The following is a 23,946-nucleotide window of genomic DNA, read 5'->3' as shown; positions in this document are numbered from 1 at the left end:
AGCCATACAGAGAAAGACAGATACCATATGGTTTCACTCTTATGTGGATCCTGAGAAACTTAACAGGAACCCATGGGGGAGGGGAAGGAAAAAAAAAAGAGGTTAGAGTGGGAGAGAGCCAAAGCATAAGAGACTGTTGAGAACTGAGAACAAACTAAGGGTTGATGGGGGGTGGGAGGGAGGAGAGGGTGGGTGATGGGTATTGAGGAGGGCACCTTTTGGGATGAGCACTGGGTGTTGTATGGAAACCAATTTGACAATAAATTTCATATATAAATAAAAATAAATAAATAAATAAATAAATAAATAAATAAACATTAAAAATTAAAAAAAAAAAAAAATCTAACCTCTATCCTTTCCTGGAAAAGTATCTTCCAGGAGGGCAAAGACTGTAAGGGCTGCTACTCCTTCATTGAACTCAGTGTCCAAAAGTTTCTTGTCACCATGTTCTATGTACAGGAGAGCAAGGAGGAAGAAGACAGGGAAAGCCTCAGGTGGGACATTAGGAATGTGCAGAAGTTGGGGTGTGTAGGTGGCTTGGTCAGTTCAGCGTCTGACTCTTGATTATGGCTCAGGTCATGATCTCACAGTTTGTGAGTTCAAGCCCCACATCAGGCTCCACGCTGACAGTGTGGAGCCTGCTTGGGATTCTCCCCCACCCCCTCTTTCTGCCCTCCCCCACTTACTCTCTCAAAATAAATAAATAAACTTTAAAAATTAAAAAAAAAATGTAATGTGCAGAAGCTGTTCTTCAATAAAGACTAAAGAATGCCAACCTGACCCAAGTTGGGTAACTTTTTCGTCAGCCATTCAAAGAAAAGAGAGGCATGGGACTGAAGACAGCTTTTGACTCCCGAATGTCAATGAAAGTCAAATGGAACTTACTGAAATGCAAAGCACAGTCAGATGAGAATAAACCCTTCTGCTCAATGAAGGAGATGGTTTTGTACTGTCTTTTTGAATCTCAGGAAGAACAGCTTGTAAAGGATACAATTGCCCACATCAAGGAAATGTCACTGCATTTGAAAAATAAAATGGACATCATGCTTACATTCCACCTTAAGCATTGCCAAAACTTGTAGAAAACTTTGCTATAGAAGGTATTCCTGGAGAATGACACTGCATCAGAATCAGATGCTCAGGTTCAGAGGTCCCAGAATCATCGACAATTGCCTCCTTTCTGGATGGACTTTTGTTTCATGCATGGCTCAAGTGAGAATCTGATATTTCTGGACATCAGTCAGATCTTCCTTAGTACCTCACCAACAAGGATTCTCTGTGAAAAACGTATGCTACCTGTAATCTCCAGAAAGTGGTCCTCAAAAATATTTCTCTAGCTGCTGCTTATTGGAACTTCTGTCTTGCCTTTGCTGGCCATGAGATCCAATGCATCTGGTCACTCACAGAAATGACCAAAATGATACGCTTTCCTATTGTGTGTGGTCTTGAGACACCTAAAACGTAATCCATACTATATCAGGTTGGTTTCTTACTATTCCACCATTCATCAATGAGCTGGTTTCTCCTTCTTGAAATCAACCAGTCTACAGCATGCTTGAACCTCACAACAAATGAGCTCTTGGATAAGCGTGTCAATTTGCTGTACACAATTTAGAAATACCTAAAGTGTTTCCTGCAGAGGTTGTCACAGGAGAACGTCACCTCACAGTAACCTGTGGCAAGAAGCTCTTTTGTGCTCTGAGCATCAACCAGAGGCCGACACACCTATGCTGGGACACCTATGGGATGAAACTTCTATGTGAGGGCTTGAGTTACCCCAACATAAACTACATACTCTGGTGCTATGGTGCTGCAACATATCCAGTGATGGCTGCAATCACCTATCAAAGTTTCTCCAACAAAAATCAAGCCAAGTATGTTAGCTTGTATGTTAGCCAAGTATGTTACTGACTCACATAGTAACTACTACAGTTCTTTGTAAGGCTTTGAAGAAACCACCATGTAATCTGAGATTTCTGTGGTTGTGGGGATGTGCCATCACTTCTTTCAGTTGTGAGACCTCTTGTCTACCCTCAAAAGCAACAGAACCTGATCATGCTAGACCTGGGCCAGAGTTCCCTGGGAGTATAGTGGAGTAGAGATGCTGTGTGAAGCCTTGAAACTTCAAAATTGCCCCCTCTGGACACTCAGGTTGAAGACTGATGAATCCGATGCTCAAATCCAGAAGCTCCTGAAGGTCATTAAAGAAAGCAATCCACAACTCACTATTGAAGGTAACAACTGAGAGGCCAGAAAAAATAGTCCTTCTTCTCATGATTTCATTTTCTGAATGCAGATGTGAATTTCACATATCACTTTAAACATTGCCTCTGTCTCCCTTCTTTATCTTCTCCTACGTTTGATTAAACATAGCTTAGATCCTCTCATTTTATCCTTTAGGTCTCTTTTCTCTTTTCTGTAGAGTCATTCATTCTGTAATAAAGTGATTGATCTTTAAGGTGATGGTGAACTTTCTATGAGCTTTTTCAAGTAATATTAGTTGTTGTGCCAAATGTTATTTTAGCTTTGGTTTTGCCTCTGGCTTACATAAAACATGTACAAGTCATTTAAACTTGGTCTGGATGAAATGTCCATCTCTCCAGTATCATAAAAAAAAGTAAAAAAAAAAAAAAAAGAAAAGAAAGGAATAAAACTGGAAATATATTCTCTCTTAGTGCTGGAGGTCAGAAGTTCAAAATCAAGGTATTGGGAAGTCTATGCTCACTCCAAAGGTTCTACAGGATATTTTTCCTTTTCTTCCCTTGCCTTTTCTTTTTTTTTTTAATTTTTTTTTCAACGTTTATTTATTTTTGGGACAGAGAGAGACAGAGCATGAACGGGCGAGGGGCAGAGAGAGAGGGAGACACAGAATTGGAAACAGGCTCCAGGCTCTGAGCCATCAGCCCAGAGCCCGACGCGGGGCTCGAACTCCCGGACCGCGAGATCGTGACCTGGCTGAAGTCGGACGCTTAACCGACTGCGCCACCCAGGCGCCCCATTCCCTTGCCTTTTCTAGCTTCTGGTGGCTCCAGGCATTCTTTGGCTTGTGGCCACATCATTTCAATCTCTGCCTCTGTGGTTACACTGCCTTCTTTTCTGCATGTGTCTCTCTGTGTGTGCACTCACATAATCCAAGCTGATCTCTACATCTCAAGATCTTTAACTTAAGTACATCTGCAAAAAATCTTTTTTCAAATCAGGTAACAGTTACAAATTCTGGGGTTCAGGACATGGACATACCTTTTGTGGGGCTACCATTGAACCTACTACATTATATATTTAAATTTAAATGTATTTTAACCCCACAAGCTGATATTTTTGCTTTATATAGTAATGTAAACTAACTCATATTCTTTGCTTTTCCTGGTTTGTTACACCTTTGTGCTTCCTTCTGAGATAATTTTCCTTCAGCCTAAAGGACAACCTTAAAATGTAGCTTGAAAGCAAGCCATCCATTTTGGTTTGTCTTTAAATGTCTATTCTGTTTTCATTCCGGAAGAGCATTTTTGTTTTGTGGAGAATTCTTTGTTAGCAGTTATTTCCCTTTGGCATATTGAAGCCACTGGTTTCTGACTATAGTTGTAGCTATTGACAAGTCAGTTGTCCATATTATCAATGGACCATGGCAATCTTTTTCTTTTAAATGGATGCACTTTTTTTTAAGTTTATTTATTTATTTTGAGAGAGATAGAGAGTGAGTGAGTGAGAGTGTGGGGGAGGGGCAGAGAGAGAGAGAGAAGGCGAGAGAGAGAATCCCGAGTAGGCTCCACACTGTCAGCACAGAGCCCGACATGGGGTTCAAACTTATGAACCCATGAGATTATGACAAGAGCTGAAATCAAGAGTCAGATGTTAAACTGACTGAGCTACCCAGGTGCCCCAAATGGATACTTTTAACATTTTCTATTTGATTTTATTTTTGCATTTTTACTATGTAGGATATGTTTAGATGTAGATTTTTTTAATTTTAATTTTTAAGTAATCTCTACACCCAATGTGGGGCTCAAACCCACACCCCAAGATCGAGTCACATTTTCTACCAACTGAGCAGCCAGGTGCCCCACATCTGGATTTTTTTTAAAACTTATCCTACTTGAGCTTCATTTCATTCAATGCTAATATCTTTCACTAGTTCTAGAAAACTCTAAATCATTATCACTTTAAATATTACTTCTGCCTCCTTCCTCTTCCATATCTAATTGAACATTGCTTAGACCTCCTCATTTTATCCTTTATGTCTGTCTTCTCTTTTGTATTTTCCATCTTGTTGTCTCTCCTTGTTTTATTCTAGTTATATTTACCAATTCTCACTTCAGTTGTATCTAATCTGTTTTCTTTTTTTAAAATCTATTTTCAACCCATCTATTCCTCCATAAATTTCTATATTGAGCAGTTCTATAATTTCTATTGATTCATTTCCAAATATGCAATGTATTTTGTAAACATTTTGTGATTCAGACACCCCCCCACAAATCAATACCAAAATTATTAAGTTAAATTTGATGAGGAATAACGTATTTATGTAGTCTCAAAATAACGTCTCACAGATTACTTAATAATTACAAAGGCAAAAATTATTAACTTTATGATTAAAAACCTGGCAGATGCTTTCTTAACCAAGTGATAAAAATTAACACAACATCATAATAATGGGACAGACATCATGTATCCCCTGATGTGATGCATTGAGAAGGACATAATATCACTTTTGTGGTACTCTTGTAAAAAGTTCATAACCTGAATCTAATTACAAAGAAACATCAGACAAATCCAAATTGAGGAACACTCTACAGAACTGCTCATTTATACTCTTCAAAAATGTCAGTATTAGGAAAGGTGAAGACAAGGAACCGTTCCAGATTAAAGGAAACCAAAGAGTAATGACTAAATGCAGTGTATGATCCTGGGTTAGATAAAGATTAAAAGAACTGTGATAATGGACCTTATTGGGACAACTAGAAAATTCTGAAAATGGACTGGACATGAGGTAATATGTGTCCATGTTAAGACTGCATGCTTGATAACTCTACTGTTCATATAATTTCCTTACTGAAATACACAGAAGTAAGGGGGCATGAGATGTACAACTTGTTCTCAAATGCTTCAGAAAAAATGACAAAGCAGTAAGTGGGAAAATGCTAAAAGTTGATGAATTTGTCATGCAGCTCTTATGTAAGTTTGAAATTATTTTATTTTTAAAAAATTTAATGTTTATTTTTGAGAGAGAGAGAGAGAGAGAGAGAGAGAGAGAGAGAGAGAGAGAGATAGCACAAGCAAGGGAGGGGCAGAGAGAGGGAGATACAGAATCCGAAGCAGGCTCCAGGCTCTGAGCTGTCAGCACAGAGCCCAATGCGGGGCTTGAACTCACAAGCTGCGAGATTATGACCTAAGCCAAAGTTGGTTGCCCAACCAACTGAGACACCCAGGAGCCCCGAAATTATTTTAAAACAAAATGTTTTTTAAAAACTTACAACCTTAATGTTTTCATAGCTCCAGTTCTTTGTTGCAATTTTAAAGTTCAGCTTTCATCTCCACGAAGCTGATAACCACAGCTCTTGCCCAGGCCATGTCTGATAATTCCAGTATCTGGAGTCCTGGTGGTCACTGATCAGCCCTGTGTCTCTAGGCCTGCAAGTGCCCAAACCACAGTTCTTCCTCTCAGCCTCACCATTCAGAGGCTCAGAACGGTGCTGCCTTCTGGGTCCTAGACCAAAGTAGAAATTTCTGCCCTGAGCAGACATCTGCCTATGCTGGCAGACAGCAGACTGAGACTGCATCCCATTTCCCTGTCCCAAAAGTCCACCAAAAGCATGGTTCTGTCTGTCCACTGCTTTCTCTAGACTGACAACATCCCAGGGCTACAGGAGTTTCAGCTCACTTCCCTGAGCTTCAATCATCTCCCTCGTCAAGGCTAGGTAATTCTTCCCTCTCTTCTTATTGACTATATAATGCTTTTAAGAAACGTTAAGATCTTGAGAAAATATATTTACTTCAGCATTTTAGCTGTCATCAATGAGAGTTGGTCTGAATTATCTAGTTTGCCAATACTATAACCTGAAATCATGTCTACCTTGCATTGTAACACAAAAAAGCCTTGCCTTAATTTAAAACATTTTGGATCAACATCACAAATGAGCCAACCACACTCCTTCTATTTCTTTGTAACCATAATTCACAAGATATACTTGTTAGGTAACTAAACTGGCAAGCAAACTAGCTTTAAAAATCCCAGCCTTCATTGGCCTAACCAGCACACTTGTAACATAAAACTAAGCTTAGAGTGTTCAATACTAATTTTCCATGAAAAGTTTAGCAATGCAAGATTGGGGGGGGGGGGTAGTAAATACAGGCTTGAAAAAATAACCCAATGATTAAATAGGAAATTAGATTTTAAAAAGACAATGCCATTAAAACAAACAAACAAATGGACAATACCATTTACAGGATTCAGGGCTTCTTTCTGCATTGGTACTGAATGGGATGATGTAATTTTCTCTTCCTTTTGCTGATTTTTCAAACCATCATCTATGGAGCTCTTGAGCCCTGAGAACTTCCATTCAGTGTACTTCACCTGCTTCAGAATAAAGACAATTATAATTACAGTTGGCCCTTGAACAACATGAGGGTTTGGGGCACCAAAAATCTGTGTATAACTTTTGACTGTCCCTCCCAAAATTAACTACTAATAGTCCACTGTTGACCAGAAAACTTACCAATAACATAAATAGTCGACTAATACATCCTATATATATTATATACTATACTCTCACAATAAAGGAAGCTAGAGAGAAGAAAATGCTATTAAGAAAATCGTAAGAAAGAGAAAATACATTTGCAATACTGTGTTTACTGAAAAAAACAGGGATGTGTTACAGCTCAAGTCCATGTTGTTCAAGGGTCAGTTGTGTATATAATAATAATTTCACAAAATTAGTAATTATATGTTAATACAATTACACAACTCATACAACATGATTGTGATATAACAATATATAATATTTAACCATATAATAATATATATTTACAATCTCCTATATATACTTTTAGGTGCTACATAGTAACTTTAATCCAGCTTCCTATGAAGAAAAGACAGTATCAAGCATATAGTAGGTGTTCGATAAATACTTGTTCTTTAGCTTACTTTCACTACAGTTGAGGTGGACTGCTAAAATTCTAAGCATAAATTGCAGAGTCCATAAGCTGCTGAACTAAATTACAATGAAATGAAGTGAACACTTCAGAGTTTTATTAAACACTTGTGTTTGAGGAAACACATGTTAGCCACAAAAAGCCATGATAATTGCTTATCTTGGGTGTCTGTTTCTACTTGAGAATAGTATCTCTGGAGACACTACAACTTATATTTTAATTCTGCAGGGTTTCTAAGGCCTTACTTGTAGTGTATTTCCAGTTAAGATGTTACGGCTAAGATACTCCATTCTGTTCTTTCCTTGGATGCTTGTTCTTTTACCATGTTTTCTTCTTGAGTAGCTTGCAACCTGGTGTTCCCTTTCCTTTCTTTCTCCCACCTGTGGAGGTTTTCTCTTAGCTTGATACTGGCCAGCTTCAATGGGAATCTCACCAAATGCCATCAGGTCCTAAACAGAAGTATCAGAGACAGCCTTACCAGATGAGAGTTTAACAGCCTTGATACTCAAGAAAGGGATTTGTGAGCTAGCATTAGACTTCATTCCTCGCCTGCCACAGAGCTGAGAGATGCCATCTTTCTTTCCTCCCTGTAATAAAACCCAGGATCCTTCTCCATCAGTAGGTGGCTCATGACATTGCGAGGGATGCAGAATAAGTTTGCTGAACACCTGACATTCATGGAAGGCATTTCTTTTACTACAATTTTAATACCATCTTCTTCAAATATGTTTCACAGGATTGGAGGAGATCTGCTACCTGGGGGAGAAAGGAAGCCTTTTCCTCTTCAGATGAGATCTCTAAACTGTCCTTCGTGGTATTCTCCTCAGGCTGAGTTTCTGGTTTCAGGAAGCTCTCTGGGGGTAGGTAGAAAGATTTCCAGTCCAATTGCATCTCAACAAATCCATTGGGGTTCCCCGCAGGGTCTGTGAGGTTAAAATCACCTGGGACACACACAGACATTAATAAGATCTGATCATATGAAGTAGACAAGTGAGTATTTATCAGCACCTTATCCATTCCCCATTTTGAATTTTACCATAATTTGCTTGTCATGAATTAACATCCATTACCTAAGCATGGTGATAATACACTCAGAAGTAACATAAAATAGCAGTGAATATTAATATTCACTTAGAATGTTTACTTCTAATATTCACTTAGAATATTTGTAGGGGAAGATGGGAGTCTCCAGGTTTCAGGAAGGGATAGTCAAAAGACGTATGGAAAAGTATAGCTTGCTTGTCCTCAGTCACCTAGCCAATAAACATGACTACATTATTACTATTACCAAATGCTTGCCAGGCCTTAAGCATACCAAAGAAACCATTATCTACACTCAAGTGGTCCCTATTTCTTTTTTTATTTTTATTTTTTTATTTTTTTATTTAAAAAAAATTTTTTTTTCAACGTTTATTTATTTTTGGGACAGAGAGAGACAGAGCATGAATGGGCGAGGGGCAGAGAGAGAGGGAGACACAGAATCGGAAACAGGCTCCAGGCTCTGAGCCATCAGCCCAGAGCCCGACGTGGGGCTCGAACTCACAGACCGCGAGATCGTGACCTGGTTGAAGTCGGACGCTTAACCGACTGCGCCACCCAGGCGCCCCAAGTGGTCCCTATTTCTAAAGTAACAAAAGCCAAGAAAACTTCAGCAAAATCGCTATTTCCAAATGCCAGGCTTCTGATTTGTAACACTGATTAATTTAACAGATGGCTCATATTGCCTCTTCCTTTGGCAAAAGATAAATTATAAGCAAAAGTATCAGTTTTTTGTTTCTTCCTTTCTTTCTTTCTCTTTCGTTCTTTCTCTTTCTTTCTTTCTTTCTTTCTTTCTTTCTTTCTTTCTTTCAGCTCTTGTAGTACTGGAAGGAGGGAGGACACACACATTTTCTAGAATATCCAGAAGCTTGTTAAACATAGATGGTACTAGCTATACCCATCCCTACTTCACAATGGGAGCAAAGACATCCCTGCCTCATCCTCCCCCCAGTACTGCAACCAGAGAGGTGACCTTTCCTAAGTTCACCTCAGTTCTGTATTGGGGGGAAAGAGATCCAAAAAATTTACCTTTTCTATGGCATGGCATGAAAGTCTAACTTGTGTTTAAAAGAAGCAAGGGAATTACAAGAGAGTATTAAGGACACAGTTTATAATCTGATATCCACTCTCATGTGCTGAGAGACAACAGGCCTTAAGTAAACATAAATCCTGAGAAGCACGATCGAGTCAGAAAAGATTTGTTAGAGACGGACGCATGGACTTTAGGTTGGTGGGTCTACCCACTTAAGAATCTTGCTTTTGCTGCTAAAAAGAAGCAGAAGAAGCAATGTTTCTATAGGATTAGTGGGGATCTGAGTCTTCTGCTCTGTTGCTCTTGACAATACTCTAAAATCCTCTCAGCAGGTTTTTTTTTAATTTTTTAATTTTTAATTTTTATTTTTTTAATTAATTAATTAATTAATTAATTAATTATTTCTGAGACAGAGAGGGACAGAGCATGAGTAGGGGAGGGGCAGAGAGAGAGGGAGACACAGAATCTGAAGCAGGCTCCAGGCTCTGAGCTGTCAGCACAGAGCCCGACGCGGGGCTCGAACTCACAAACCATGAGATCATGACCTGAGCCGAAGTGTAGTCTCTCACTGGACTGAGCCACCCAGGCGCACCTCAGCAGGTTTTTAAAGAGAGACTGTTCCAAGCAAGTAATCAAAGAAAAGTAGGACAGGAAGACAACACTGGGCAGAGAGCATAAAGATGCGATAGACTTGAACTCCCACCTTTAATGGATTTGTTTTGTGCGAGAGGAAGCAAGGGCACTTGGACTTGGCCAAGGTATGAGCCAGGCTCTGCATCTTCATCATCAAAAACGTAGACAGACAGGGCCTCCCGCCTCAGATATTTATCCAGGTCAGAGGTCACAAGCACTGGGAATCGAGCCTGGTCTCTAAAGTGCGGATTGTTACTGGCTGGAATGATGGCAGTGTCGTGGTCAGAGAAGGTGAAGAAGCGGTACATGACGTATGGACTCGGCTGGGTTCCCAGCTGCCGACTCCGGAGGCCATAGCATCTGATGATTTCCACCCGCAGCTCATTCTGATGCTTCCAGGTCTCCAATCTGGACTGGAAAGATGTTGGTCTTGGATGAAGGAAAAGGGTGGCCTGAGAGAGTTGTTGTGGGTGAAGCCCAGCACCCTTGATGAGGAAGAGCTATGACCTAAACTGCTGTAGAATCCCGACTGGGTCCCAGAGAAACCTAATGACATTCGCCTGCCTGTAAAGTGGCTCTGGAAGATAGTTATTTGAAAGAGGTGCTGGCACTCAAGCCTTATCTTAGAGAAAGGAACAGAGAAGCTATTTTGTTCACAGCAGGGAGAGGCAGCTAGCTCTGAGGGTATGATTTCATTTCAAAACCAAGCTTGACCAAGGGAAGAGTTGTGGCATCACAGCCACAAGAGTTCTGGATTAGTTGTGGCATCACAGTTTTTCTCCTTCATTCACATTCAACAAATACTTATTGAGAGCGGAAGACTGAGCTGTTCTCCTGAACTGCTTGGCTGAGGCTCCTCTGAGATACATGGGCACATCCTTTTTTCTCACCTTATCTTCCTGGGCCTCCAAGGCACCAAGCACATTGGCTGACAGGTAGGCCTGAGCCTTCTTTCGCTTATTGCATGCCTGTAGGCTGGATCCTATGGGGAAGCGCAGCCTCATCCAGTATTCTAGCACCCCGAAGTCTTCTCCACCAGCTCCTGGGTAGCAGAAAGTATGAAACGCATGGAAGACACAGATGGTGTGGTGAGGATTAAGAACAAGGCAGAGGAAGAAAATGGGAAATGACCAAAAGACCAACTATAGGCTTTGGGAAACTCTGCATTAGTCCTGGGAGCTGTGGGAAGCTGACAGCACTTACCAGTAAGTATGGTACAGCCATGGACCCTCTCCACAGTCTCCAGCACCCTCTCAAAGTAAATCCATCCAGCTGCAAGCGTGTGGTGCTCACTGGCTACAGCCTGGTGTAGATCAAGCCGGACTGAAGCCCCATGAAGGTAGTTCAAAAAAAGGGAATCTGTTTCTACCACATACTGGGAGGTGAAGTCATAGAGGGGCTGTGGCCCCACAGCTAGTGGGGTACAGTGGGTTTCAAAATCATAGAAGGAATAAGTACAGAAAGTGGTAGGTTGAGTGTCTCCAGCCTGATCCAGGGCAGCAGACTTCAGAAAGGCTTGGTGGATGTGCAGTTCAAAAAGATTCTCACTCTGATGCAGCAGAGAAATGTCTGCTTCATCATCATCTCCATGGGCTGGCAGTGTTTGCAGACATAATGACAACTGTCGGGTGCCGTAAGCCACATCTTTGAGCTGTTCTAGAGGGAAAAGAAAACTGCCTATCCATTAAAGCACAGAGAGCTCCTCCTCAGGGTAAAATAAGTTGGATGGAAGGAGAATAAACACCATGATGAAATTCCAAGTTGTGATTATTTCAAGACACCATGTGATTCAAAAGGAAAAGAAATAGAATGACAAGTAGGAGCTTTGAATTCTGATGGCTAAATAACCCAAGGCCTGCTTTGTAGATAAGGTATAGAACGAATGACTGGAGAGTAAATCCTAAGCTCAGGAAAACACTGGAGGCACAATTTCATCTGCAGATATCATTGTTTTATCTTACAGAAAGGTCCTCTGAGTTAATTGGTAATTCCAACAGAGACGTACTTGAAACACAAAATATGAGTATTTCCAAAAATTTGGGATACGGGCCATCAAGAGAATACCAAATTATAGTCATAGTGCCTATTACATTACATTGGGTTCCACCAAGAAAGTATTCCCATTCTCCAGCCATATCAGTCACAGGAATTTTCTTTTTTTTTTTTTTAATTTTTTTTTCAACGTTTATTTATTTTTGGGACAGAGAGAGACAGAGCATGAACGGGGGAGGGGCAGAGAGAGAGGGAGACACAGAATCGGAAACAGGCTCCAGGCTCTGAGCCATCAGCCCAGAGCCCGACGTGGGGCTCGAACTCACGGACCGTGAGATCGTGACCTGGCTGAAGTCGGACGCTTAACCGACTGCGCCACCCAGGCGCCCCAGGAATTTTCATTCTGTTAAAAGTTTGTTTTCATGATAAGAAGGCAAAAAAAAAAAAAAATCCACTTAAAGTCAAAGAGTAATGTAGTAAAAAGTTGCAGAGGAAACTTACTGGAAAGAGGTTGAACAATGGGATCAAAAGATATGTAAGACAGTCTACCAATTCTGTGCATTACCTCCTATGTCCAACCAATCAGAAAATTTGATACACAATCTGCTTCAAACTGGAGAGTATTTGAATCGTCACAGGGTATCAATGGTGAAAGTCCTATATTAAGAGTTAAAGTAGTATAATAAAAATATTTTGAACACATCAAAATGTCTTCCTGCCCAAAATAAATGGAATACAAAAATTAGACTAAGAGCTTCTTAATTGATAAGATTAACACAACTAAAATAAAATATATTTAAAGTTTTGTATTACATGACCCAGGGTTAATAATTTTAGCATATAAAGAAATTCTACAAATGAATAAAATACTACTAAGAAACAGGTAAAGGACAGAAACAGGCAATTCTCAGAAGAAACAATACGAATAACTGCTAAACATATGAAAAACTCTTTGATCTTATCAGTAATGAAAAAACTGTAAGTTAAAGCAAATGAATCTTTAGAAGTAGATAAGAGTATTTATCCTGACCTGTCCCAGGAGAAAGATCCTGAATCTGAAAGACATGAGGATTTCAACCCAAGGGGAGGATTTCCTTTGTTATATGGCAGTGACTTTTTAACAGACTCACCTGGCCTGGATAAATCATGCCCCAGCATGACCCACCTCCCTTTACTCTAGTTCCATGCTCATTAAGTAACATGCTTACTGATTTCCAGAGAGAGGGCTTCCCTGAACAGTAGTTCCAAATATTCTCATGGCAGCCATGAAATGGACTCTGTCATAAAATAATAAGTGAACCATCTGGTTTAAATATCAATCTTTGGTGAATTTGGTTAGTGTGAATCAGGTCTCTCAAAATGGAGTATAATAACAAAGCCAATATTCTTGATGTGTGAGGCTGAAGCCAGCTCCTGGTGAGCAGTGACTGTACTAAATATAGGAAGTATCACACTATGAAATTTGCCCAAGTGTCCAGCCAGCTGCCCTGTCATGTTGACATCCTCAAACTGCAACAAAGAATTTACAGACTTTTGGAGAGAAATCACAGAAAAGGATGATGCAAGATGAGTGATAAAGCTCTGGATAGGCCTGGGTTGTGGAAACACTCTTGAGAGAGGAAGTGTGTTATGCCACCGTGAGGGCCAACAGTGATGTGCTCTTAATTCTCAAAAGAGATTCAGCAATTGCTGGGCCCCACTGAAACTCTTCAGGGAAATCAGAGGAAGGCACTGACATGATGGAGGAAAAGAAGCTGCTAACCATGTATTAAAACACCAAAGATGATGGGATAAAGAACAGGAGAGGTGGCATGCACTACATTCCAAGACACAAGAGGCAGCCTTCCAGGCAGGTGCACAGAGGGAGCACAGGCATTAGCTATGTGACAGGTCCAAGACAAGAACAAAGGACTAAGACTTGCCGGATATTGGAAGGCCATGGCTTCTCAAAATACCTTCCAGCTGATTGATACGATCGTTCTTGAGGTCTAGCAGTTGATTCAACCTCTCCAGCTTTTCCTCATGATCTTTATTTTCATTATCGGCTTTTGTCATCATTGCCTCCAGTTCCTCCTGAAACAAAGAAACAAAAAATGTCTGAACTTTTCTATCTCAGTGACCCAGCACCAAAGAGCCCAGATAAAAAGGTGGCACTTGCTGGGTAAAGGAGACTCCACTATCTCCTACACGGGGCAGACTGAACCACAAGAAAAAGTCTTGGGTTCATCACAGACCCCTTTAGGACCAGTTGTGCTAACAGTGCCATAGGATAATAGCTTCATACCTGCCATTTTCATTAGCTGGCCCCTTCACCAGTTTCTATTGCCCAGGTGCCATGGCGCTGGTGTGAGCCCTCAAGTACATCAAAGGACAGCACACTCTGTGTTGCACAGAGCAGCATATTCCCTTGCAACAGCTCTGGAAACTTGGGCCCCGCTTCATGCCCAGTGTGGTCCTCACGTGCCCATTTATCTAGCCCCTTCCTGTACCACCTTTTCTTGCACCTGATAACACACGTTGATTTTGCGCTGGAGAATAAGCATGTCTCTGGTCTTTTCTAGTTCCAGTGTGGTCTCTGCGTGCGACACTTGCAATTCACTCAACAGCTGGGACAGTTTCTTTTCTTCTTGGTTTTCTGGTTCACATGGCTATCATGAGAAAAGCATTGGTAAAAGGGAGTATAAATATGATGGGCACAGAAATAATGATTCTCATTAAAGCAGTTGTTGGTAATAGCAAAATACCAGCAGCGGAATCTACTCCCAAAAGTAAAAGAGGACTTATGTCACTTCAAATGGGCTTTCTCCTCTACTTCCGCATGCTCGGTAGCAGCAATAAGTTACACAACCTCTGATGGCTGTTTGCTCTTCAGCAGATCATTTCAAGTCCTCATCGGAAAAAGCATTCTAGATGTTATAAGCTGTAAAGGGTGGAGAAAATGTGCAGAGCTCATGAAGCTATCTGTGCTCTCAGCCTTCTCACATCCTTCTCAATACTATCCTCAATCAGGACACGATTTTTCAGCTACTTTTCTGATCTCTTCTAGGGATATATGCCAGCCATCCATCTGTCCAGGGAACTTGCTTGATTAAACATCTCTTACCTCTACCTGAGTGGTCTCTTGCAATAGAGCTGGGTGAGTGGCTGGTTCAGACTGCCTGTCAGGAGACCAGGAAATTAGGTCTTGACTTTGGAGGATCTCTTCGTCCTGCTTATGCTTCTGAAGCAGATGGGTGACTTTAAGACACAGATTCTTGTTTTGGTCTGGGTGAGAAAAAATCATCCGGAAAGGTGAAACCTGGTGGTTATCGGTAAATCATGGTTAAAGTTGGACCAAGCTCTAATTAAATTTTCCCACTAATGTTTAATTCATTTTATAAATTTACCCTTAGAGGAGCAACTCTCTCTTATTTCTACAAAAGGGTTCTGGCTTATTGACCCAGTAAACTGAGCTGACACCCGGGACTCTAAAAACAAAACAAAAAACACCTGCAGAACTGTAGCAGAACCAGCAGCAGCAACAGCAGCAGCAAACAGAGCCACTTGACTGTCTTAAGAGAGAGCAAACTTTTTTTTTTTTTTTTTAAGTAAGCTCCACACCCAATGTGGGGCTTGAACTCACAACCATAAGATTAAGAGTTGCATGCTGGGGCGCCTGGGTGGCTCAGTCAGTTAAGTGTCTGACTCTTGATTTTGGCTCAGGTCATGATCTCACACCTCCTGAGTTGGAGCCCTGCATTAGGCTCCATGCTGATGGTGCAGTGGCTGCTTGCGATTCTCTCTCTCCCTCTCTCTCTCTCTCTCTGCTCCTCTAAAAATAAAGAAACTTAAAAGGAAGAAAAAAAAGAGTCACATGCTCTACCCACTGAGCCTGCCAAGCACCCCTCCAGTGCAAACTTTTTGATAGCACCAGCCAAACCAGTATCTCTCCAACTCCTCCTCAACTCCATTCTGACTTCTCTGCTATGGGTTCCCTGTGGCACCCACCTCCACTTCTACCCCCACCCTGATGTGGAGGGAGGGAGAATGGGCATTTGGGCATTTCTGTGTGTGTTTGTTTGGGTGGGTGGATGTGGGTGTTTTAGGGAAGGGAAGTGATCTGTGTTTAGTGTGATCATTTCATTAGCATGTATTAGAGGGGGAAGATTATTAGATTACCCCAAAGCCTTTACAAGATTTTATTTGTACTTTGTACAAACTACAAGGTCCTTAGCATGAACTGAGCTTTATCTTTTTATGATTCCTGTCTCTATCTTTCTTGATGTCGTATTTTTTTTCCTTCACTCTCTTATGTGAATGTACTAGAATCTGATGAAATATAAATTTGATACTAAATGTCAAGGTCCAGCCTAGCAAAAAGAAGTGAGACAAAGGTCTCTTTGACAGGATTTAAAAATCTTCCCAGTAACTATCTACCATGACCTCAGAGCTAAGACAGGGGGAAATGGCAGTGGTAACCAAGAGCAGTAATTTGCTTCTCAATTTGAGCTATTAGGTACTAAACAAAATAAAAACAAGGCTCCCAATCACCTCTAAAATGACTGATAAGAATAAAAGGCAGAGAAATTCATTTTCAATACTTTCAATAAAGTGAATGTTTAAAAACGTGATAAATTTAAGAGTTTTTGGGGCACCTGGGTGGCTCAGTCGGCTGAGCATCTGACTTCAGCTCAGGTCATGATCTAGTGGTTTGTGGGTTCGAGCCCCGTGTCGAGCTCTGTGCTGACAGCTTGGAGCCTGGAGCCTGCTTTGGATTCTGTGTCTCCCTCTCTCTCTGCTCCTCCCCCACTTGCACTCTGTCTCTCTCTCTCTCTCTCAAAAATAAAGATTTAAAAAAAAAAATTTAAGAGTTTTCATCCTCCCAAATGAAAACGCATTACAACTGAAAATATATGCATGTGAGGCAGATGTCATGCTTTCTTGATTGTGAATCTGATCTGAGTGCCAGTGTTCGTATTCTAGTTATTCCTGACCCACACAAAAATACGATTGGGTGAGGGGATACTAGAAATGCTGGCCCAAGCTCCCTTCTCCCACACCAGACATAGAGGATGCCTCATTTGAGAAAGGTCTTCACAGCCTGACCTACCTTTCTCTCTGGACAGCTGAAGTAAGACTCTTCTCTTCTCCTCCAGCTCAGCATCCAGCTGATCCTGCAACTGAGAGACTTTCTGCTGTAGCTGTTCTCCCACAAGCTCGTTGCTCCAGTGAGGCTGATTACTGCTGTCCAGCATGCTGAAAATGGGAAGCAAGAAGCGAGGGGAGAGATGTCAGATAAATACTCAAAGGTGTGTGATGTGACGTCTTTAATACACAGTTTCAGCGTCTCCTGGGCCTAGCACATCATTCATTCCCCTGCATGTTTTTTCTGTCCCTGGTTTCTCTGTAACTGTCATTTACCAACTGCCTTGGAACTTTTGGGGCCCTACTGAGGAGCTCCTTAGTATCACTTCTGTTTAGGTCTTGGATACCCCACCGAGCAAAGAACCCAAGTCACATCTATTTCCCAAGGAACTTCTCCAGCATGATGGCTTTCTTTAGGTGCAAAACTGTGTACTAAGACATTCTCAGGCCTGCTCAATTAAAAATGAGGAACAGGAGCGCGTGGCTGGCTCAGCTGGAAGAGCATGGGACTCTTGGTTGCAGGGTTGTGAGTTTGAACCCCACATTGAGTGCAGAGATTACTTAAATAAACTTTTTTTAAAAAATGAGGACCAGAGTCTCCTCTTTTCCTTACTCCATTCCTCTATCTTCACCAATGGCTGGTCTAGAAAATACTGGTCTTTGAACTAGATTATAAATTACTATACTGAAGGGCAGGAATTAAACTTCCCAATGACTGTACCCTGCACACCCCTGTATCTAGCTGCCAGGGCAGACCCATTCTGAGTGTAAAACACACATGGTCAGTCTTTGATTGAAGAGATATTGATAATCAGGCTATTACTTCTTCCTTTATTTTTTTAAGTTTATCTATTTTGAAAGAGAGTTGTGTGCATGTGTGGAGGAGCAGCAGAGACAGAGAAGGAAAGAGAATCTTAAGCAGACTCTGCACTGTCAGCATGGAGCCCGATGTGGGGTTTCAACGCACAAACTGTGAGATCATGACCTGAGCTGAAACCAAGAGTCAGTCAGATGCATAACTGAGGCTCCCCCAAGCTATTATTTTTGCATATGTGTTTTTTCTATTTATCATTGCAATAAATGTGGTCTAAAAACAACTTGCTTAGGCTCGTATTAAGAGTTCTTGGCCCTTCCTATCCATAGGTTACATGATGATCCAAGAAGATAATGTTCTGAGTGATGAAGGGAAGAGGTCAGTAGTAATGTTTGCCATTTGTTTCACTACTTTGGTTCACTGAGTTGAAGAGCATCAGATGTTCCCAGGATGCTCCCATACTACCTCCCCAATCTACCTTCCGCTGCCTTACACTGAGTCAGAAGGCACATTAAACTTTTTTTTTTTTAACTTCCAGGTATTTTAAATTTCAAAATTAATAAATGAATATATGCTTGTTGTGGAAAATCAAGATGATACCGAAGTATATAGATTAAAAGTGAAGGTTCCTCTTTGCCCTACTCTAATCCTTTCATCTCATTAGAGGATTGCAGATTCACACACGCGCACACACACACACACACACACACACACACATACTCACACACAATAAATTAAGTCAGAGTTAACATAGTCTTTTGCAACTTGACTTTTAACAATATGTTTTAGGCATATAGATCTACTTCATTTTTAACAGCTTCATAGTATTTTATTGTGGGGATGCAACATGATTTATTTAACCAATCCCTATCAAAAGAAATTTGAATGTTTCCACTTTTTTTTTCTATTACCAACAATGCAGTAATTAAAATTCTTATTATACATCATCTTTGCAAATACATGTATATGCATGTTTAACAGTTTGATAGATAGATAGATTCCCTTCCAAAAAGACTGAGCTGATTTATATTCTCACTAAGAGTATTGAGTGTAAGCTTCCCCATATCCTTACCAACACTGGGTAGTGTTTTTAGAATGTGAGGACCCTTTTCTATAACTGTCTTTTATAGCAAACAGTGCTCTGGGATCCAAACTTGGTACTTACTTTTCTAAGAGTTTGTCATAATTGTCATTCAGCAATTTTCGTTCTTTTTCCAAATCTTCAACTCTCTCCTGAAACTAAGAATGACAGAAAAGTGCCTGAGATAAAATCCAAACATCGATTTCCTTGCACAGGTCTTTCCTCTTCTGTGGCAGAGTGAGGCTTGGATAGGAGGTTTTCTATGTTCATCTCACATGTCTATGAGGAGCCATTCAACTAGAAAGACTCAAACCAATTTAAAGTGTGATAAAAACTTTTATTGGAAATAATGAGGATTCTCTGAAGCAGATTTTCACAGTGTCTGGATTTCTACTGTTAAGGAAATAGTGGAACATTGTAATACAGCAAAAACTTCAGAGGACACAAGTATAAATCCAAGTTTCCCCCCTAATGGTATCATCTTGAGAAAATTATTTAATCACGTGGAGCCTCATTTTACTCATCTGAAAAAAATAAACAGCCATATTGTTGCTAAGAAGCACTTTTAACATCTCTGAAATTGAAATGTAACTTACAATTGATGCTATCTTTCAATTACTATTGTTATTTACCTCCTTCAGTGTTATCTGCAGGATGGACACATCTTCCAGTTGGCTCTTCAGACTCACAGCCTTCTTGCTTTCCTCCTTCAGTTCTGCCCTGAGCTCATTCACTTGCTTGAGAAGGGCATCATGGGCTGCACTCAGGATTCCCTGATTCTGGGGCAACAGGAAAGTTGCTTTGGGAATGGTCATATCACTCAGCAGAAATGGTCTCGAGATACCAGCAACCCTAGCATTCCCCAGTGGATGTCAAGAAGAATGATTTTGGTTAATAGCATGGTCCCTTTGCACTGTAAATTGACTTTTTCACCCTAGTATTTCTCAGGAAGTATCATTTCCCTGTTAGTGAAGATTTTCCACTCCAGGAACCTATAATTCTTAATTGGAGCATTAATTTTCCCAAGGTTCAAATTATACCCTGGTTCTAACTGAAGTGCCACCTTTCACAGCTACGTTTACTTTCTAAGCTATTTGAATGCTTCTTTTTTTTTTTAAGGTTTATTTATTTATTTTGAAAGAGAGAGTGTGTGAGAAGGGGAGGGGCACAGAGATGGGGAGAGAGAGAATCCCAAGTAGGCTCTGTGCTGTCAGCACAGAGTCCGATGTGGGGCTCAATCTCACCAACTGTGAAATCATGACCTGAGTCAAAATCAAGAGCCAGACGCCCAACCAACTAAACAACCCACATGCCCCCAAAATAAATGTTTTAAAGACTGAATTTATACAATGTATATTCTCCAATAATAATACATTTAAGCTAGATCTCAACAACAGAAGGAAAACTGGAAAATTCACCAAAATGTAGAAATTAAATAAAGTACTGACATTAGAAAATGCATTGAGATAAGCGGGGGGAAAGTGCAACATACCCAACTTATGAGATTCATGAAGCAGTGCTCAGAGGGAAATTTACAACTGTAAATAGCACAAATCAATAACCTAACTTTACACCTTAAGGGATAAGAAAATGAAGAGAATGTGTTCTTTTCCTCTGGGTACATGATTCCATTTTAGCTTAGGAGAGATGTTTCTTTAAAAGTTCCTATCAGGCTTTGAATATCAATTTCCAATTTATTTGAATGCTTCTTATGGTGATATACTCTTCCCTCTGCACCTAGCAAGCAATGTTAACTCTAGAAGTTAAGCGTGCATTTTTCTGGTGGACATTTCTGGTAACGAACAGCTGTGGGTGATCGTGCTGGGAACTCTGCCTTAGTAACTCTCTCTCTCTCTCTTTTTTTAATACTAGAGAACCTGTATCTTTTTAAGTTTATTTTCATTTATTTTGAGGGAGAGATAGCAAGCGGGAAAGGAGCAGAGGAAGAGGGAGACAGAGTCCCAAGGAGGCTTTGGGATTTTGGATTTGGATCTGAGCCTAAATCAAGAGTTGGACACTTTTGGGGCGCCTAGGTGGCTCAGTTGGTTGAGCGCCCAACTTCAGCTCAGGTCATGATCTCACGGTCCGTGAGTTCGAGCCCTGCGTCGGGCTCTGTGCTGACAGCTCAGAGCCTAGAGCCTGCTTCAGATTCTGTGTCTCCCTCTCTCTGCCCCTCCCCCACTCATGTTCTCTCTCTCTCTCTCTCTCTCTCTGTCAAAAATTAATAAACGTTAAAAAAATTAAAAAAAAAAGAGTTGGACGCTTAACTGACTGAGCCACCAGGCACCCCTGTCTTAGTTACGCTTAATCATGGACATTCACCCAGCTTGATCTCTACTCCTTTCACAAGAATGAATGGGGTTGAACATTTAAGAACTCAGAGAAGATATGCAACAAGTTTGCTATATTTCATCACCTTATACATGCTAGAGGAATACTTAGGAATTTCTGAACAGATGCTACATAATTCTCTTTAGCAATAGGCTGAAAAATACTATTCTAAATATTTCAGATCTTGTATTTCAGTTTTATGAAAATGGCACAATAAATATCTTCTGACAATAGTAATAGTACATTTGTCTTAATATAAATGATATGTCATAGGGGTGCCTGGGTGGCTCAGTCAATTAAGCGTCTGACTCTTGATTTAGGCTCAGGTCATGATCTCACAGTTTGTGAAAAGTTCAAGTCCCACATAGGGCTCTGTGCTGACAGTTCAGAGTCTGGGTGAGATTCTCTCTCTGCCCCCCTACCCAAATAAATAAACATTAAAAAAAAAAAGAAATTATATGTCATAATAACTTTAATTTACTTGGCTAAATTCTGGTGTCATATTACTTGAAGATTAATACAAATTTCTTTGGGTTTTATTACTTTTACTACTAAGAAACAGAGATTCAAAGAATCTATTTAGTACCTTCTGGAGCAGAGCTTCATATGCCTGAAAGAAAGAAATACATATTATTCTACTCACATATCAGCTTGATGTTTGTTTTCGTATTTATCTCTGTACTACAAACGTTTAAGTGGTTAGTTTAAGAGATATGAGAATTTTTTTAATGTTTTATTTTTTTTGAGAGAGAGGAGACAGAGAGTGAGTGGGGGAGAGACAGAGAGAGAGAGGGAGACGCAGAATCTGAAGCAGGCTCCAGGCTTTGAGATGTCAGCACAGAGCCTGATGCAGGGCCTGAATCCACAAACCATGAGATCATGACCTGAGCCGAAGTTGGATGCTCAACTGACTGAGCCACCCAGGTGCCCCTAAGAGATATTTAAAAATTCTCACAAATCAAGTCAGTTTGTGTACTTTTTTTTAAAACTAATTGCTGCTACTTTTCCCCTGCCTTAGCTTGCCAGGAAGTCTGTGAATATAACAGATGATACAATTTCTTTAAGGAAGGGTCATTTATTCACAATTGTATTGCATTTGGTAGATTATCTGAGAAAAACATTTATTTTCAAAGTAGGTGCTCTTACTCAGCATATTTCAGAAAGCTCTCTTCCCAGTTTCAGAAACAGAAAAAACAATAACCAAACTAACTACAACAGCTATTGTTGGTTGAGCAGTTACTATGTGTTTCATGATCTATTATTTTATGATCATTACAATTGTTTCACATATATTGTATCTCATTTAATTCTCACAGCGTATCTGAGAGGTAGACATTATTACCTAAACCTTAAAAATGAGAAACCCAAAGCTCCGAAGCTAAGTCACTTGCTCAGAGTCATATAGCTATCAAGAGGCCGAAGCAGAACTTTACATCATCTTGTCTAACTCCAGAGTCTGAGCTACTGACCACCATATTTTGCTGCTAAAGGATTAAGAGAATGCAATTTTTTTTTTACTACATGTATAAGAAAGGATGACTAGAAAGGTAAACTGCTAGAGAAAAACAAATTGTAAAACCTACATTTTAAAAAAGTGTGGGAGATTACTCACCATTTTAGGCCATCTCCACCCCTCCCACTAACATGGGTAAGTATTTAGAATGGCTTTCTTCCTTTTTTCCTTCAATGTGATGGAGGAATAGATGGAGTTATAGAAAAAAAATGTAATCCTACAAATACTGCTATTTACCCATACAATTTTAAATTATCATCCATCTCATATTTCCATATTCTGTAGGTGCTACCAAAATTAACCAAATCAAAAGACTACAAGCAGATGTATAGGTCTCTCCAAAATACAGGTTGGGGGGTTGACCTTGTAAAGATCCCTTTGTCCCCATCAGAACAGAAGTACCCAGGGCAGTGCTAACTGAACCCAACCTAGATGAATGACACCACCACCATCTTCTTGCCCACACTAGATACCCAGGGGTCATCTTTATTTCCCCTTTCCCTCCAACCACTCCCTTTTGGTGATGATGTCATTCTTCTATTTCCTGCAAGTTGCCAATTCTCCGTGGGCCTCTCTCCGTGGGCCTCTCTCACTGTCTTGGTGGGAACCCTCATCCTATCTCCTTTGTACACTGAACTCATTTCATACCTGATCACTTTACTTATACCAGCCAACCTATATCATTCACTCCACTGCTAGATGATCCTTCCTTGTAGTTTTGTAATTTTTGGTAAGTTGAAAATTTCAGAAAAATACTAGAACATATCAGTCACCTATAATTCTACTACCCAGAATTAAGAATTATTGCTTTATAATAGTTTTTAAGGTATTATTTCTTTATTAAAATGTATTTCTTTTTTTTTTAACTTTTTTTTTTCAACGTTTATTTATTTTTGGGACAGAGAGAGACAGAGCATGAACGGGGGAGGGGCAGAGAGAGAGGGAGACACAGAATCGGAAACAGGCTCCAGGCTCCGAGCCATCAGCCCAGAGCCCGACGCGGGGCTCGAACTCCCAGACCGCGAGATCGTGACCTGGCTGAAGTGGGACGCTTAACCGACTGCGCCACCCAGGCGCCCCTAAAATGTATTTCAAAAAAAGTTCAAACATTAAAAACAAAAGCAAGGTGGTCTCTTTGGGGAAAATTGATCATGTTATCAACTTATTTAAAGCCTTTCTGCAGCTCTTCACTGTCAATGGGATTAAGTCTAAAATCCTGATAAGGCCTCCATGATTTG

General features: G+C 40.4%; 1 protein-coding gene across 10 annotated transcripts in view; it reads right to left on the bottom strand.

The window, feature by feature from the left end:
- Positions 1–23,946, bottom strand: part of RPGRIP1 (RPGR interacting protein 1) — a 104,230-nt gene that overhangs the window by 41,220 nt on the left and 39,064 nt on the right. Inside the window, exons 8-20 of one of the 10 annotated variants that reach the window (XM_040476580.1) lie at positions 21,782–21,805; positions 19,497–19,643; positions 18,949–19,022; positions 16,935–17,080; positions 14,949–15,109; positions 14,350–14,493; positions 13,768–13,918; positions 11,057–11,509; positions 10,744–10,895; positions 9,924–10,266; positions 7,906–8,090; positions 7,395–7,598; positions 6,436–6,574 (exon numbers count right to left, since the gene is read on the bottom strand). In XM_040476580.1, coding sequence (XP_040332514.1) covers positions 6,436–6,574; positions 7,395–7,598; positions 7,906–8,090; positions 9,924–10,266; positions 10,744–10,895; positions 11,057–11,509; positions 13,768–13,918; positions 14,350–14,493; positions 14,949–15,109; positions 16,935–17,080; positions 18,949–19,022; positions 19,497–19,643; positions 21,782–21,805 — 2,323 coding nt within the window. The remainder of the gene's footprint in view (positions 1–6,435; positions 6,575–7,394; positions 7,599–7,905; positions 8,091–9,923; positions 10,267–10,743; positions 10,896–11,056; positions 11,510–13,767; positions 13,919–14,349; positions 14,494–14,948; positions 15,110–16,934; positions 17,081–18,948; positions 19,023–19,496; positions 19,644–21,781; positions 21,806–23,946) is intronic. The other 9 variants (XM_040476582.1, XM_040476583.1, XM_040476584.1 and 6 more) reach the window with 9 other exon arrangements.

This window comes from Herpailurus yagouaroundi, unplaced genomic scaffold, assembly GCF_014898765.1.
Source record: "Herpailurus yagouaroundi ecotype Mexico unplaced genomic scaffold, PumYag 141, whole genome shotgun sequence".
NCBI lineage: Eukaryota > Metazoa > Chordata > Mammalia > Carnivora > Felidae > Herpailurus > Herpailurus yagouaroundi.
Note: the sequence above shows the minus strand (reverse complement) of the source record. Positions and strands in the feature narration are given on the sequence as shown.